Source organism: Trifolium pratense, linkage group LG7, assembly GCF_020283565.1.
Source record: "Trifolium pratense cultivar HEN17-A07 linkage group LG7, ARS_RC_1.1, whole genome shotgun sequence".
In the NCBI taxonomy this organism is placed as follows: Eukaryota; Viridiplantae; Streptophyta; class Magnoliopsida; order Fabales; family Fabaceae; genus Trifolium; species Trifolium pratense.
In genome coordinates, this window is record NC_060065.1 from 10,586,906 (window position 1) to 10,600,860 (window position 13,955).

Sequence of the window (13,955 nt, forward strand, 5' to 3'; positions counted from 1 at the left end):
AATAGTGGAAAGATAATAAGAAACTAGTAGGATCTGACTCCTGTACCAATCGGGGACCACAAAGCCTTGGACCTGGAAGAGCTGGTGTTGAAGCTCATAGGCTTGGAGAGGTATGAAGTCTTTATACTGCTATCAGAGGAGATGAAGCGGAAAAGGTAGTAAGCCTTAAATAAACATGTTCAACTTATTCCACAAATTACAGCGTTTGGAACTAACAAATGCAAATGGCGCAGATAACATGCTGTCTTTGGATTGCTATATTTTTCCAAAGAAGAAAATAAGGTTCTTGCATTGAATCCGAGCTTGCAGGCATCCCACAAAGTAAGGATGCGATCTTTTGTAAATTTTTAAACAAATTTATTTCAGGTGTTCTTCTCTATTCGTGAGAATTTTCCTCATGGGAACTTATACTTTCTCTCTTGCATGGGAATGATTCTCACTCTGGTGGTGAGTGTGACGCAGAATATGTACATTGTGACAGGAGGGAGCCATGAACCCCATATTTTTTTCTTCTTGATAGTGGAGTACCGGAGTATATATACATTGAAGAGATACATTGGTATAGCCTGCGTAAACAAGTCCTAGGATTGATTTTTTTTTTTCCCAAAAAAAAAAATACCTAGAATTGATTGCAGCTTCTCTTTTTATTTCAATTGTAAGAATTTGCCACCAAAATAACAAAATGCCTATTACAGGAATCAAACTCGGTGTCTATGTGCCTTGTTTTCGAAATGATTAATCACCACAAGCAATAATGACACAAATTTATATATATAGTTGGATATATTATATAAAATTAAAGAAATCGGTCAAACTCCGCCTCTGGTGAGACCGCATGACAGGAGGAAATATAGTTTTTCCTCTGTCGGCTATCAACAATGTGGCTGAGAAAGGACAGCAAGGAGAACTCTGATAGGAAAAATCATTTACCAGAAACCTTTGGAAAAGAATACAACAATCAAGTCAATGATCTTTGAAGGCCGGGGAAATATATAGGGCATCATGATCACTGATATCAGTCTTAACTGAATCATGTTTCAGGTTCAGGAGGAGGATAAACCAAGGAAGAATTGGATTATTATTCCATGGCATCTGCTAGGTTTTCTACTTTTGCTTGCACTACATGATCCATATATCACAGAGGAAAAAATCAATCATGGTTATTCTAATCCGTGGCTCCAATTTACTGATGGGGAAAAAAAATCTAAAAACAAGTATGGTAACTTTGCATTCTATTTTATTCAATTCCCTTACACTTCACCCGCTAATCCAAATCCAATCATGCATTGAACACAGCCTCATCTAATGCACAGATTGAACATTTAATAGCATCTGCAAATTTTGATGACACTAGACTAGCACATTCTATTTAGTCTACCACACCAAGTTAATAACCAAAAATCATCCCTATAGTTGAACAACACATACAGCATATGCAATGCATTAAACCCAATACCATATAGACAAGATATAAAAACAGTATATTTTACTCAACTACCAGATTCTAAGAGGATCATATAACTTTATTACTCTATGTAAACACAACAGATTCCAATCAGCAGTTCATCCGATATATTACTAATAAACTTTACTTAAACTTCCACAACAACAAAATTACATCAAATTTAATGAAAACAATTGCATTATCCAAAACATCGGTTTTTTTTTTACCTTACACAAGTGAAGTGACTATATCAACAACGTAACTATTTACTTCTTCTTCTTGCCAGCAATGGTAACCTTCTTACCCTTCAATGTCCTGCAATTGTTCTTGGTACGCTGTCCTCTACAAGGAAGTCCTTGAATATGCCTAATTCCTCTGTAACACTGAATCTCCTTCAACCTCTTTATATTAAGTGCATTAAACCTTCTCTGAAATTCACAAAAAATTCAAACCTTTACAATTACATAACAGAATATTAGTAAACTAAAAGTGTGAACACCCAATTTAGTCACCACAATTTTCTCTCGGCCCAATTTAGTCCCCACCAAAAGATAAACCCACACTAATCCCCGGCATTTATATTTTTTTGGTCAGCTAGAAATTCCACCCTTAAGTTGGATAAGTGGAGTGTCCGGGTTCAAACCCTACATGTAAAATGCAATATCCCTACCAACTGAGCTAAGCTCACAGAGATTAGTCTCTGAGCTAAAATCCCCGACATTACATTTTTATACTGAGGACAAATTAGTCTCTTGATTCATTATAACTTAACAAAAAAATAAGATAATCGGAGGTTACCAAATCTCCTTCAGTCATGTATTTAGAAACTTCATCCCTAAGACTAATAAGCTCTTCTTCACTCAAATCCTTTGTAACTTTATTATCCATTTTGATATCGGTTAGAATCTGTCGAGCTCTGTTCCTTCCAACTCCATGAATGTACTGCAACGAAAATTCAATTCGTTTGTTGTTTGGAATTTCAACACCACCAACACGAACGCACACAATGTTTAACCTTTGAACCTGAAATTCAATCAAATCAAAATCGCGTTTGGAAATTTAGCTTAATATATGCTGAATTCGAAACCCTAATTATTTTACCTTTGGTTTTGGAGTGTTGAGAATTGGGAAGGAAACTCTATTGGAGAATTGGGGTTTGGAGATTATTGAGAGTGAAGGTGCCACAGGCATTGCAAGCGTTTGTACCATTCTTCTTCTGTTGTTTACTCTCTCACGAAATGCTTATGTGAAATGAAGTATTCACCATAGCCATATCCTTATCATCATTATCTTCTTTTTTTCAGACACGCTGATTTGAATTCGAAAGCCCATTGACTCGTTTTCAATTTGGGCTGTTATATTTGGGCCCATCTTAATGAATTTTTATGAGATATTTTCTCTTTAGGCCCCCCATGGTTCTTTTTCACCCTCTGGATTTTACTTTTTTGCCCTTCAATAAAAACTTCGGTTTCTACGAACCGAATTTTTTTTGCCTTGAAAAAAAAATTTGGTTTCTGTTAACCGAAATTTTCCTGAATTTGAACTAGAAAAAACTTTGGTTTCTGCGAACCGAAGTTTTTATCAAGGGCAAAATTGGAATATTTGGGGGTATAAAAGATACGTGGGGGGCCCGAAGAAAAAACATCTTTTCATGATTTCCTTTTTCATCCAAATTTCTCTTTTCACCAAGAAAATTTCGAAAATTTCTCTTTAAATTAGGGACTAAAAACCTTAGTGAAAAGTAGGGACTAAAAACCTTGAGTGAAAAAATTTCAGGGATTAAAAAATGTGAAAACAAACTTTAGAGAATAAAACGAAAATTCTGTGAAACTATAGGGACCAAAAACATATTTAACCCTATTTTTTATTTTTAGAATACACGTCTAAAGTGAGTTGGTATTACAAGTTCACTAGAGTCAGAGCAAGTCTCGAGGTTCATAGAGCATTTAAGGAAATATTTATAAAGTATCACTATCTACCAATGAGGTCCTCACGTTAATAAAAATTGAACTCGCATCCTTATCAATTGAATCAACCCCCACCAATAAAATCACGTGTTTGTAGTGTAGTTTCAGACAACACAATTTGAGGACCTCTAAATTCTTATATATGGCTAATAAAACTTTCATATATGTAATTTTTTGTGCAGGGCAAGCCACTATATAAAGCATTGGCTGAAAGGGCGGACGCCCAGGGTCCCATTTTGTGTGGGATGAGTCTAAAAAAATTTCAGGAGCTCTAAATTTTTATATAGGGCTGCTTAAACTTTCATATGTGTAAAAAAATTACTCAAAAAATAACAATTTAGATTTAATAACTCAATTTAATAGACACATTTTTAAGTTTATAAGTAATTTTGTGGTTGATCGTAAAAATAGATGTAACAATACTACAAAAAAGAAAAAAAGTAAGCCAGCAATATTTTGTATTTAAATATAAACATAGGTCCATTTCTAAGCACCCAATTTTTTCATTTAACTCAAACTCTTGAAAATCAACAATATTACCATATTATTCTGACAAAATATAGCTAACAATTAAAAATAAGTATTTCGATTATTTGAAAATAATTTTTTTAGTAGAAGTATATGCATAATGTACAGGTCAGATAACGTGATGTTTTACATTTAAAAATAAGTATTAAAAACTTATTCATTTAATATAAAATGTACAAGTTTCAATATAAATTTACTATTTTTAACTTCTTAATTAACAAACGCAAATTTGCACATGATACAAAACAATTTAAACAATACAACTTATATAGTTTATGAGATGTAACTACTTTTTTTTAAATCTAGAAGGTTCAAACACCAGGTTACACAGCTCTAAACTCAAACAATAATTTATTGTAACTAGGAACAATTCTACGACGATAGGCGTAACAGATAATGTCCCAAATTAAGATTGACTAAGACCTTATTAGGGTTCACCTATAAAAAATAAAGATTTTAGAGTTCAAAAAAAATACTAACAAAGATATATACATTTATATCTTTTAAAGGGTTTCAGAGAGCACTATATAATTAATTTTTTTTTTATTTGTTTTTTTTATTTTTATAAGCAGCACTATATAAATGTATTATTGGGTGGACATGTTTCAAACATAATTATTTTTCACAAACAAATTAAATCACTTTTAAATTTTAAAAATGATTTAATTCATGTTCAATGTAAATATTTTTAAGGTTTAAATGCAGTTTTGATCCCCATATTGTTTCAAGTTTTGGTCGAGTGTGGAGCGAAATATATACAAGTGTATCCACACCTATACCCACTTAATTTTACGGATAATTATTCTTATCCACTTTCATGCATGTAGTACAGGTTTTACTCTATCCATTCTTTAAGAGTATCAGTTGTACATGATCTAATTATCATCCTAATTCTAGTGTATGACTTTTTCTCTAAATAGTAACTTTTGTATTGTCATATTTCATTGCAATTTTTTCTCATCACATCTTGGGTAAATATATGTTATCATATTGTTCTATCATTGTCTATCTTTCTGTCAATACAATAACTTGTTGGAATTAAATCATTAAAGATTAATCTCATATACATGTTTATTATATTATGACCTATACTTTAGTGCAGAAACAAAATAGTCATACAAGTAAGTTTAAATTTAATGAATCGATAAGTTGATCTTTAAGAATATATACCTGGATCTATGGAGAAAAACATTTTGATAGTAATGTTGAAACACAAAATATTTGGCGGCATATGATTATTCCTCAACCGGTATCATAATGCATTGATTCCTTCAGATGGGAAGAAAAATATGTTTGCTTAAGTACAATATATTGGCGATAGTAGAGTTCTCATTTGTCATCCTGACATCCATCATTTGAGCCAACATCCAATTAACTAATTAATTAATTCAAAATAAAATTTCAATTAACCTTTTAACTTTATTTGATCACTTAATCAATTTAGTCTCTTAATTTTGATAAATAGCTAATATAATTAATATATATATATATATATATATATATATATATATATATATATATATATATATATATATATATATATATATATATATATATATATATATATATATCCATGTAATAATTATTGAAATATAATATTTAAATATAAAATATTCTAACATAAGTAGCCTTCGATATATGGAGTGTGTTGTGTATGTGCTAAACTAAAAAAAAATTTTATAGAAAATCTAACCAAATTTTGGAGCAAATTTTCTCTTCTACTTTACCTCCCATAAACTTTCAATGGAATACATGTATGACTTTTTCTCTGAATACAAAAATTTATTTTGTCACAACTGACATCGTTCTCTCGTTATATTTTAATTTCACATCCTTTTAAAATAAGCCAGATAAATATTCTTTCATTTGTCACGTCGTTATTTTCTTTAAATACAAAAGTTTATTTTATCATGTCGTTATCTTTGTTATCTTTTCAAAATACATTTCTATTACTCCCTCCGTTTCTTTTTAAGTATCGTTTTAGATTACGGTACACATGTTCAGGGACGGAGCCACATAGTAAGGTATGTGGGCACATGCCTGCACAAATTTCTTTAAGGATTTTTATATAGAGAGAGCCAGGGGCAGACCTGTGTGAGGCTTGGTGTGGCTATAGCCACAACAGCCTAGCCCAAATATTTTTTAAAATTAATAATAATAATTTTATAAATAATTTTAAATTATTATTCGTACAAATATTGATGTAAATATTAGTTTAGAGATTATTATTAATGATTGTAAGTCTCTCCATACATATTAGTATAAATATTAGTGCAAATAGTAGTTTATAGTCCACTAGATTTCAATTCTTTGGTTATACATAGTGTATTATTTTAAGTTATATACTTTAATTGTATAATAATCAACTTTAACTTTGTTTGTGAAAAATACTTGAATTCGTAGTATTGAGTAAAATTAACGATTGTGGCATATAAATATGAAATGACATAAAACAATAGGTTTAATTTTTTTTCAAGTAAGAAGATATGGATAAACTTGGAATAAACTTGTTTAATTTTTTCCCCTGTTTTTTTTTTTTTTTTTTTTGCTTTTGCATGTTTGATAGGTTGTTGGGTGTAGGAGGTTCTTTTTGATAGGTTGAGTGGTGTTGAGCAAGATTTTCATGGTCACGTGACCATGAAATGACACACTCATATGATTTTTTGATTATTTATAAAGTAATAAAAAAAATAAAATGAAAAGTAAATTTTATGAGTGAGACTAAGAAAATTATATTTGGTCACGTGGCCATATAAGAATAATTCAGTGGTGCATCTATCTTGGTTTTTAATGATATTGGAAAAGAAAAAATCATTTAACATTTTCCAAAGATGTCATATAACGTACTCACAACTAACTTTTAGCCAAATTTTATTTCATAGGCATATGACTTGTTCTTTCGGCTAAATACCCTCAAATTATCAAAGGATATTGTAGAAAAAAAATCATATTTAATGCTACAAATTAAAGTTATACCCGTTTAGATTAGCTTAATTGAGCTTATGCAAACGACTTATGTAAATTTTTATGTATTATTATAAGTTTGTCAAGGTAATTTGTAATAAAATAGCTTATAAAAAGAAAATTTTCACCGGTGTGAACTTATAAAATAGCATAAAACCTAATTTATATTGTATAAGTTGTTTACATAAGCTAAAAAATAAGCTAATTCCAAACAGGCCCATAGTGCCCCCGTTATTCAAAATTTCTAGCTCCGTCACTGCACATGTTAATGCACAACTTTAATCACTGATATTTTTAATTATATATTATAAAAAATTATGAAAATTTAATATTTTGAAAATACTCATCGAGACAAATTGAACAATATCTTATATGCTAACATTTGTTTTTATATATCAATAAAAAATATGGTTAAAGTATGTTATATAAATAGTGCGCACAATTCTCAAACAACACTTAAAAAAACAAAAGAAGTATATTCAAGGACAGATCCATAATTTCATCCTTGTACGGGCTAAGATAGAAGATATAATTAAAAATAAATTAATGAATTATAAAAAAAAATGATTTGATGAGCACATTACAAACGTTTAAAATTCTCTATAATTTCAATAGAAACCAACTATCAAAAATTATTTTTATAATATTATTTTTTTTGAAAAGTACAATAATATATTTATTTTTTTTACATTTATTTGACACCTTCCTTTCCAAAAGAATAAAGTGCAATACATCAAACAAATAAAAAATTATATTTCTTTCTTATATGAAACAATCTCTTAAAAATCTATTTGAGAATGAATGATGAGTTTTTGTAGATTGATTCATAATGATTTTTTCTTTTTTGACGGCTAAAAAATAATATATAAAAATTACTCATTCCAACATAAGGTGTGCAAAGAAATAAGCTAACAAGATATAAATGAACAAGGTTTAAGGCAAAAGACATAAAATCAAGCCAAAATACAACCATTAAAAAAAAGGCCAGTTTGTAGACAGCTTTTGGTTTGAAGAATTTTCTAGTTCAAAACTTGCATCCAACAACAACACAAAAAAAAAAAAAAATTACTACGAGACATAACCAAGACAATTCAAAGAATCACTCCACCACCAACTGTTGAAATTAATTATAATCAAACCCATAATATCATACAAAACACATAATAAAATATGCGCATTTTTTTTTAAAAAGGAATCATCCACTATTTAAATTATAAATATCATACAAGACACATAAAAAATTTAATCACGGTTTAATTTAACCGTTTTAATTTAATTTAAAATGACTAGAACTAAAATTATACAAAAAAAAAATGACAATGTTGAGATTTGAACAAAGACCTTACAAATACTAACATTACATGACATCATAGTCTACCATTAATCTATTTTTTTTTTATAAGCAAAGATTTGTATTAAGGAAGTATTAGGTGTACTTCAACCCTTACAATTACAAAAAAACATCAAATACCTTCTAAACTACCATTAATCTATTGATGCACATCGAATGTTTTATGAAGATTAACAATATATAACTATTATAATATGACTTAAATTTTTTCCAAAATTTGATGGTTCAATGCTATCGTACACCTGAGACATGACATTGAACCGGACCTACATATATCGAACGATATGAAATTTTTACACAAGAATCCTATAAAAGAGAAATATATAAATCAACTCTATTTTTTTTTTTTTTGGTTACAATATAAATCAACTCTATAAAACTAAACATTTGAATTGGTGCATCAATCCTCTACGTTGTTTACAAAGCATTTGAATTTTCCTAGCTTCTTTTTTGTATTGTAAGGATTGAGTACTCCTTGTACTCCTTATTAATACAATCATTTGATTATCAAAAAAAAAAAAACTCTATAAAACTAAACAATTATGATAAATAATTTCTGTAAAAAAAACAAAAACTATGATCAATAATTTCTGTAAAAAAACAAAAATTATGATCAATAATTTCAACCATGTAACTCACGTAAGTGAGGGACTCATCCAATAACATTGATTAGTAATAATTTATTAGCAATCAAACGTTAAATTTTGTCAAAAGGTAATGTCAAATCTATTTATTATTCAAATTATTTTATCCACAACCCGTTAGGGAATGACATATTCGCTTGAGACGTATACCGAAAAAAAAAATATGAAATACCTTGAAACTTTTTAACTTATTAAAAATCACAAGTTGTTATGTTTTTACATTATTTTAGTGCTCAATTATTTTTTATGATATCGATTTCATTGTAGCAAGATATGAAATAGCACATATATTTCAATATTTTTTGTCAAGATATTTCAATTATTTTAGTAGTGATCGATCATGATTCATGATATCCTAATTAAGTTTCATTTCAGCAAAAAGTATATGTGCTAAAATATATAGATGCCTAGGCTTTGGCTCTTTATGCATGAAAAAAAGGGCTTTGGCTTTGGCTCTTAATTAAGTTTCCGGTATTTTATTATTTTTTTTTTTTTGACAAATTTCCGGTAATTTCTTTATAATTCAACTTTTTTTTTCTTCTTTTTTTTTTTAGTACGCGATGCTTGCATTTCATTTCATTCATGAAAATTGAAAAACATGTGATGCTTCATTTTCTTATTTTATTTTGTATTGTATATCTAATTTTTTATACCACATGACAGTATAGCTCTAATATTTGAATATCTAGTTTTTTGCATGTTAGGTGCTAATACAAGACATCAAACTTTGCCTAGAGGCGTGTCTTTCTAACAATGAGATTAGAAAATGACCCCTATTAGTATTGGTTTGATTGGTAATCCAAGCTTTGAAGCGTTTCAGCCTTTGAGGCAATATAGCCTTTGAACCTCGCAGCTTCTGAAATTGATATAGGTTCTGAAGTATAGGAGGCTATGAAGCTTTGTTTTGATTCTGATGCGCGTTTATGTTTTCTTAGCCTTTTAAAAGCAGTTAGTTTTGTACAGTTATAATTCAGTTAATTTTTGTTTGTCCTAGGTAGTTATGCAGTTACTTGCATTTGAAGTAACGACCTATTGTATATAAACAATTTAGGCTCTTTGTGGAAGAATAAGACTTTACTTTTCCCTTATTCAATTTTTCTGTTTATTCTAATTCATCCTCTTCTCTCATTTTTTCATTCTTCATTCATCTTTCTTTCTTTTCTGTGTTCTTTGTTTTGGGTTAATCCCCTACAAAGTGGTATCTAGAGCTTTCACGATCCAAGAGATTTTGATTCAGATCTTTCACCAAGAAAGAGAATCAAAGGTTGCAGTGATTCAATCATTGTTAGGAAGAGTAATTTCCATGCGAATTTGATATTCATTGTTCAAGAAGTGGATGAACAAGTGAATACAGTTCTTGATCCATTACCAACCAATGCAACAGCACAACAGAGAACAACATTTAGAGAGGCACAAAAAAAAGATAGCAAGGCACTATTTCTCATTCATCAATGTGTTGATGCCAAGATGTTTGAGAAAATTGCAGATTTCACAACTTCCAAGGAGGCTTGGGACACTCTGCAGAAAAGTTATGGTGGTGATGCAAAGGTCAAGAAAGTGAAATTACAAGCCTTGAAGAGACAATATGAACTGATGGAGATGAAGAATGATGAGACAATTGCAGATTACTTCACGAGAGTGGTGACTCTCACTAATCAGATGAAAATTGTGGAAGTAATCTTGCTGAACAAGAAAGTGGAAAAGGTACTTAGAACTTTAACTTCAAAATTTGAGCACATTGTGGTGATAATTGAAGAAATAAAAGACTTAAGTAAAATCAAGATTGAAGACTTGCAGAGTACACTTGAGGCTCATGAGATGAAGCATGGTGGGAGAAACCATGGCAAAGAAGATGAGCAAGCTTTGTTTGTAAAGTTTAAAAAGTACCAAGATGACAAAAAAAAATGGCAGAAAAAGAAAGAGTCCAAGAAAGGGAAAGAAAGTGTTGAAGATAAGCCTGAATCCTCAAAAGAAGGAGGAGGGAAAAAGAAGAATTATCCAAAGAATGATAAGAGCATCATTCAGTGTTACAATTGTGACAAATATGGTCACTATGCTAAAGATTGTAAGGCTCCAAAGAAAAACAAAAGTCAAATCAGTGGAGAAGAAGCAAATGTGGCATAGGATGATTCAACATCAGAAGATGATGTGAATTTCATGGTGACAATTACTGATGAAGCAGCAGATTCCATGGTTTGGTACTTTGATACAGGGTGCTCAAATCATATGACAAGTGTTTCAACACAAAGATCATACTAGCAGATAGTAATTCCATTGCAGCTGAAGGCATTGGAAATGTAGTGATTCAGAGAAACAATGGAAGGAAAGCAGTGATTGAGAAATTTCTATATGTGCCTAGTATGAAGTGTAACTTGATGAGTGTAGGTCAGTTACTTGAGAAAGGGTTCAGGGTAGTGCTAGAAGATGAAGCACTGAAGCTCTTTGATTCAAAGAACAAATTGATTCTGAAAACAAGACAAAGCAAGAATAGAACCTTCAAGAGTCAAATCAACGCAATTGAAGCTGAATGCTTGGTTGCAACTGCTGAAAGTAAAGATAGTGACTTATGGCATAAAAGGTATGGTCATTTGAATTTCAAAAGCTTGTCTATGCTTAATTCAAAGAACATGGTGTTAGGACTACCAAATGCTATAGCATCTGTCAACACATGCACTATATGCCTGTTAGGGAAGCATCCTAGATCATCCTATAAAAGTAACTTGCCTATGAGATCTAGTGAAGTGTTAAGGGCCTGTTTGGTGCGCAGGATAACATAGTGACAGGATAGGATATAAAACAGGATAAGGATAGGATAAGATAACAGCAGGATAACAGTTATACTCAGTTATCATATCCTATGTTTGGTGCACACAGGATAACAAACATGATAACTATTATATTTTGTTTTTAATACATACTTGCTCATAATAATATGATAAGATATATAATATATTTAATTGACAAAATTACTCTTGTAAAACAATTGTTATTTTTTTAAAATTATTTTGTAATACTTTGAATTTTATAAATAAAAAATATAAATAAGTCATCAAATAACTTTATATAATTTAAAATAAAAATCATGAGAAAATAATCAAGTTTAATTTTTTATATGAATCATGATCAAATAAATAACTCAATAATATATACATGATAGATAAGCCAAATATATATATGATATATTTCATACGTAAATAATAAAACTACTATTGCAAAAGAATTATATTTAACTTTTTATAAAATTTAAATTAATATCCCTATTTGTCAATTTTTTAATAATCATTTTACTTTAAAATATTATAATTTTTGTAAAATTTTGATTTTTTAGAATATATAAATTACAAAATTATCCCTGTGAGAAAATCACATATATATTTAAAAATTAATTATTTTATTAATTTTATTTTATGTATTTTAAAATATATTTTATAAAATAAATCAGTAATTTTTTTTTCTTCTTATCCTATCCTGCTGGTAACCCGGCTCAAATTCAGGATAAAAATTATAACTAGAGAGACAAGATAGGATAAGCTTCAGGATTAACTTATCATATCCTGTTGTATCACCAAACACTGGATTGCGGCAGGATATGATACAGTTATCATATCCTGTCTCTTATCCTGTGCACCAAACGGGCCCTAAATGTTGTACACTCTGATATCTGTGGACCAATTGATTGGTAATCCAAGCTCTGAAGCGTTTCAGCCTCTGAGGCAATATAGCCTCTGAACCTCGCAACTTCTGAAGTTGATATAGGTTCTGAAGTATAGGAGGCTCCGAAGCTTTGTTTTGGTTCTGATACGCGTTTCTGTTTTCTTAGCCTTTTAAAAGCAGTTAGTTAGTTTTGTACAGTTGTAATTCAGTTAATTTTTGTTTGTTCTAGGTAGTTATGCAGTTACTTGCATTTGAAGTAACAACCTATTGTATATAAACAATCCAGGCCCTTTGTGGAAGAATAAGACTTTACTTTTCCTTTATTCAATTTTTCTGCTTATTCTAATTCATCATCTTCTCTCATTTTTTCATTCTTCATTCATCTTTCTTTCTTTTTCGTTTTCTTTGTTTTTGGGTTAATCCCCAACAATTAGGTTGTGTCTATTTTGGTATTTTCATTGGTGTTCTCCTTATATACGACGCCTTTGTTTTGTAACCCATTTTTATCGTTCTCTGTTCGTCTTGTGCAGAGACCTAATTGTTATTAATAATATATTTTCCGTTAAAAAAAATTCACATTTCTTGTCTTTCATCCATGGACGGAACATTAAATTAAGTTTGGGGGACCGAATTTAAAAGTATAATTTTATAAAAAAATAATTTAAAAACATAATATATATACAAGAAATTGTAAAATAAATCGAAAGTTAATATTGTGAATCTTCATTTGATGAACAATTTTTTTAAGTCGAACTTTTCGGCCCGTCCATTGTTACATTTATTATAATTTTGGGATTCGTTTGATCTGTAAAATATAAGTACGTGTTGGACAAAACAGTACATCAAAATACAAGTAGAACAACAAAGAACAAACATTTAAGGTATTGAACAAATTTTGTGTTGTACGATGTTTGATGGAGAAAATGTTATTTTGATATTTTAGACAACTTGTGCAAAGGACAAAAAGTTGTTCTATGATTCAGTACGGGAGACAAAATTTTCAGTTTTTGTCTTGTCACTTGACCCTCAGTTTGTTTAGCACCAGAAACAGTTTTAAAATCAAACAAGGTTAAATTAAAGTTGTCCTGTCTAATTCCTTATTTTTTATTAGATCAAATGCACCCTTACAAAAACTCAAATAAGAGCTCTTTTAAAGCCATTTGCACAAAATTCTACCAATAGAACAATATAACATATGGTGGATTCTACCCATTGTACCAACTTCATTGAGGAAATCTTGCCCATCCCTTGAGGAAAATTTAATATCCTAACAGCAAATTAAACTATGAATTCTTTTGAAATCTCCCTTTATATATACAGCTAACTTGTCTCTAAAATTATTTGTAATTCTCTTAATTTCTACATAAGAGTATCTGGTGGGCTTGAGCTCTATAATCTTCTAA

At 29.8% G+C, this 13,955-nt stretch overlaps 1 protein-coding gene across 1 annotated transcript; it reads right to left on the reverse strand.

Annotated features, from left to right (window-relative positions):
- Positions 1–1,502: 1,502 nt before the first annotated feature.
- Positions 1,503–2,774, reverse strand: LOC123896898 (30S ribosomal protein S13, chloroplastic). The gene is made up of 3 exons (XM_045947321.1): positions 2,546–2,774; positions 2,243–2,467; positions 1,503–1,872 (listed from the first exon to the last, which is right to left on the reverse strand). The coding sequence occupies exons 1-3, from the start codon at positions 2,651–2,653 to the stop codon at positions 1,711–1,713; spliced, it is 495 nt and encodes a 164-aa protein (XP_045803277.1). The 5' UTR covers positions 2,654–2,774; the 3' UTR covers positions 1,503–1,710.
- Between the last annotated feature and the right edge of the window lie 11,181 nt (positions 2,775–13,955).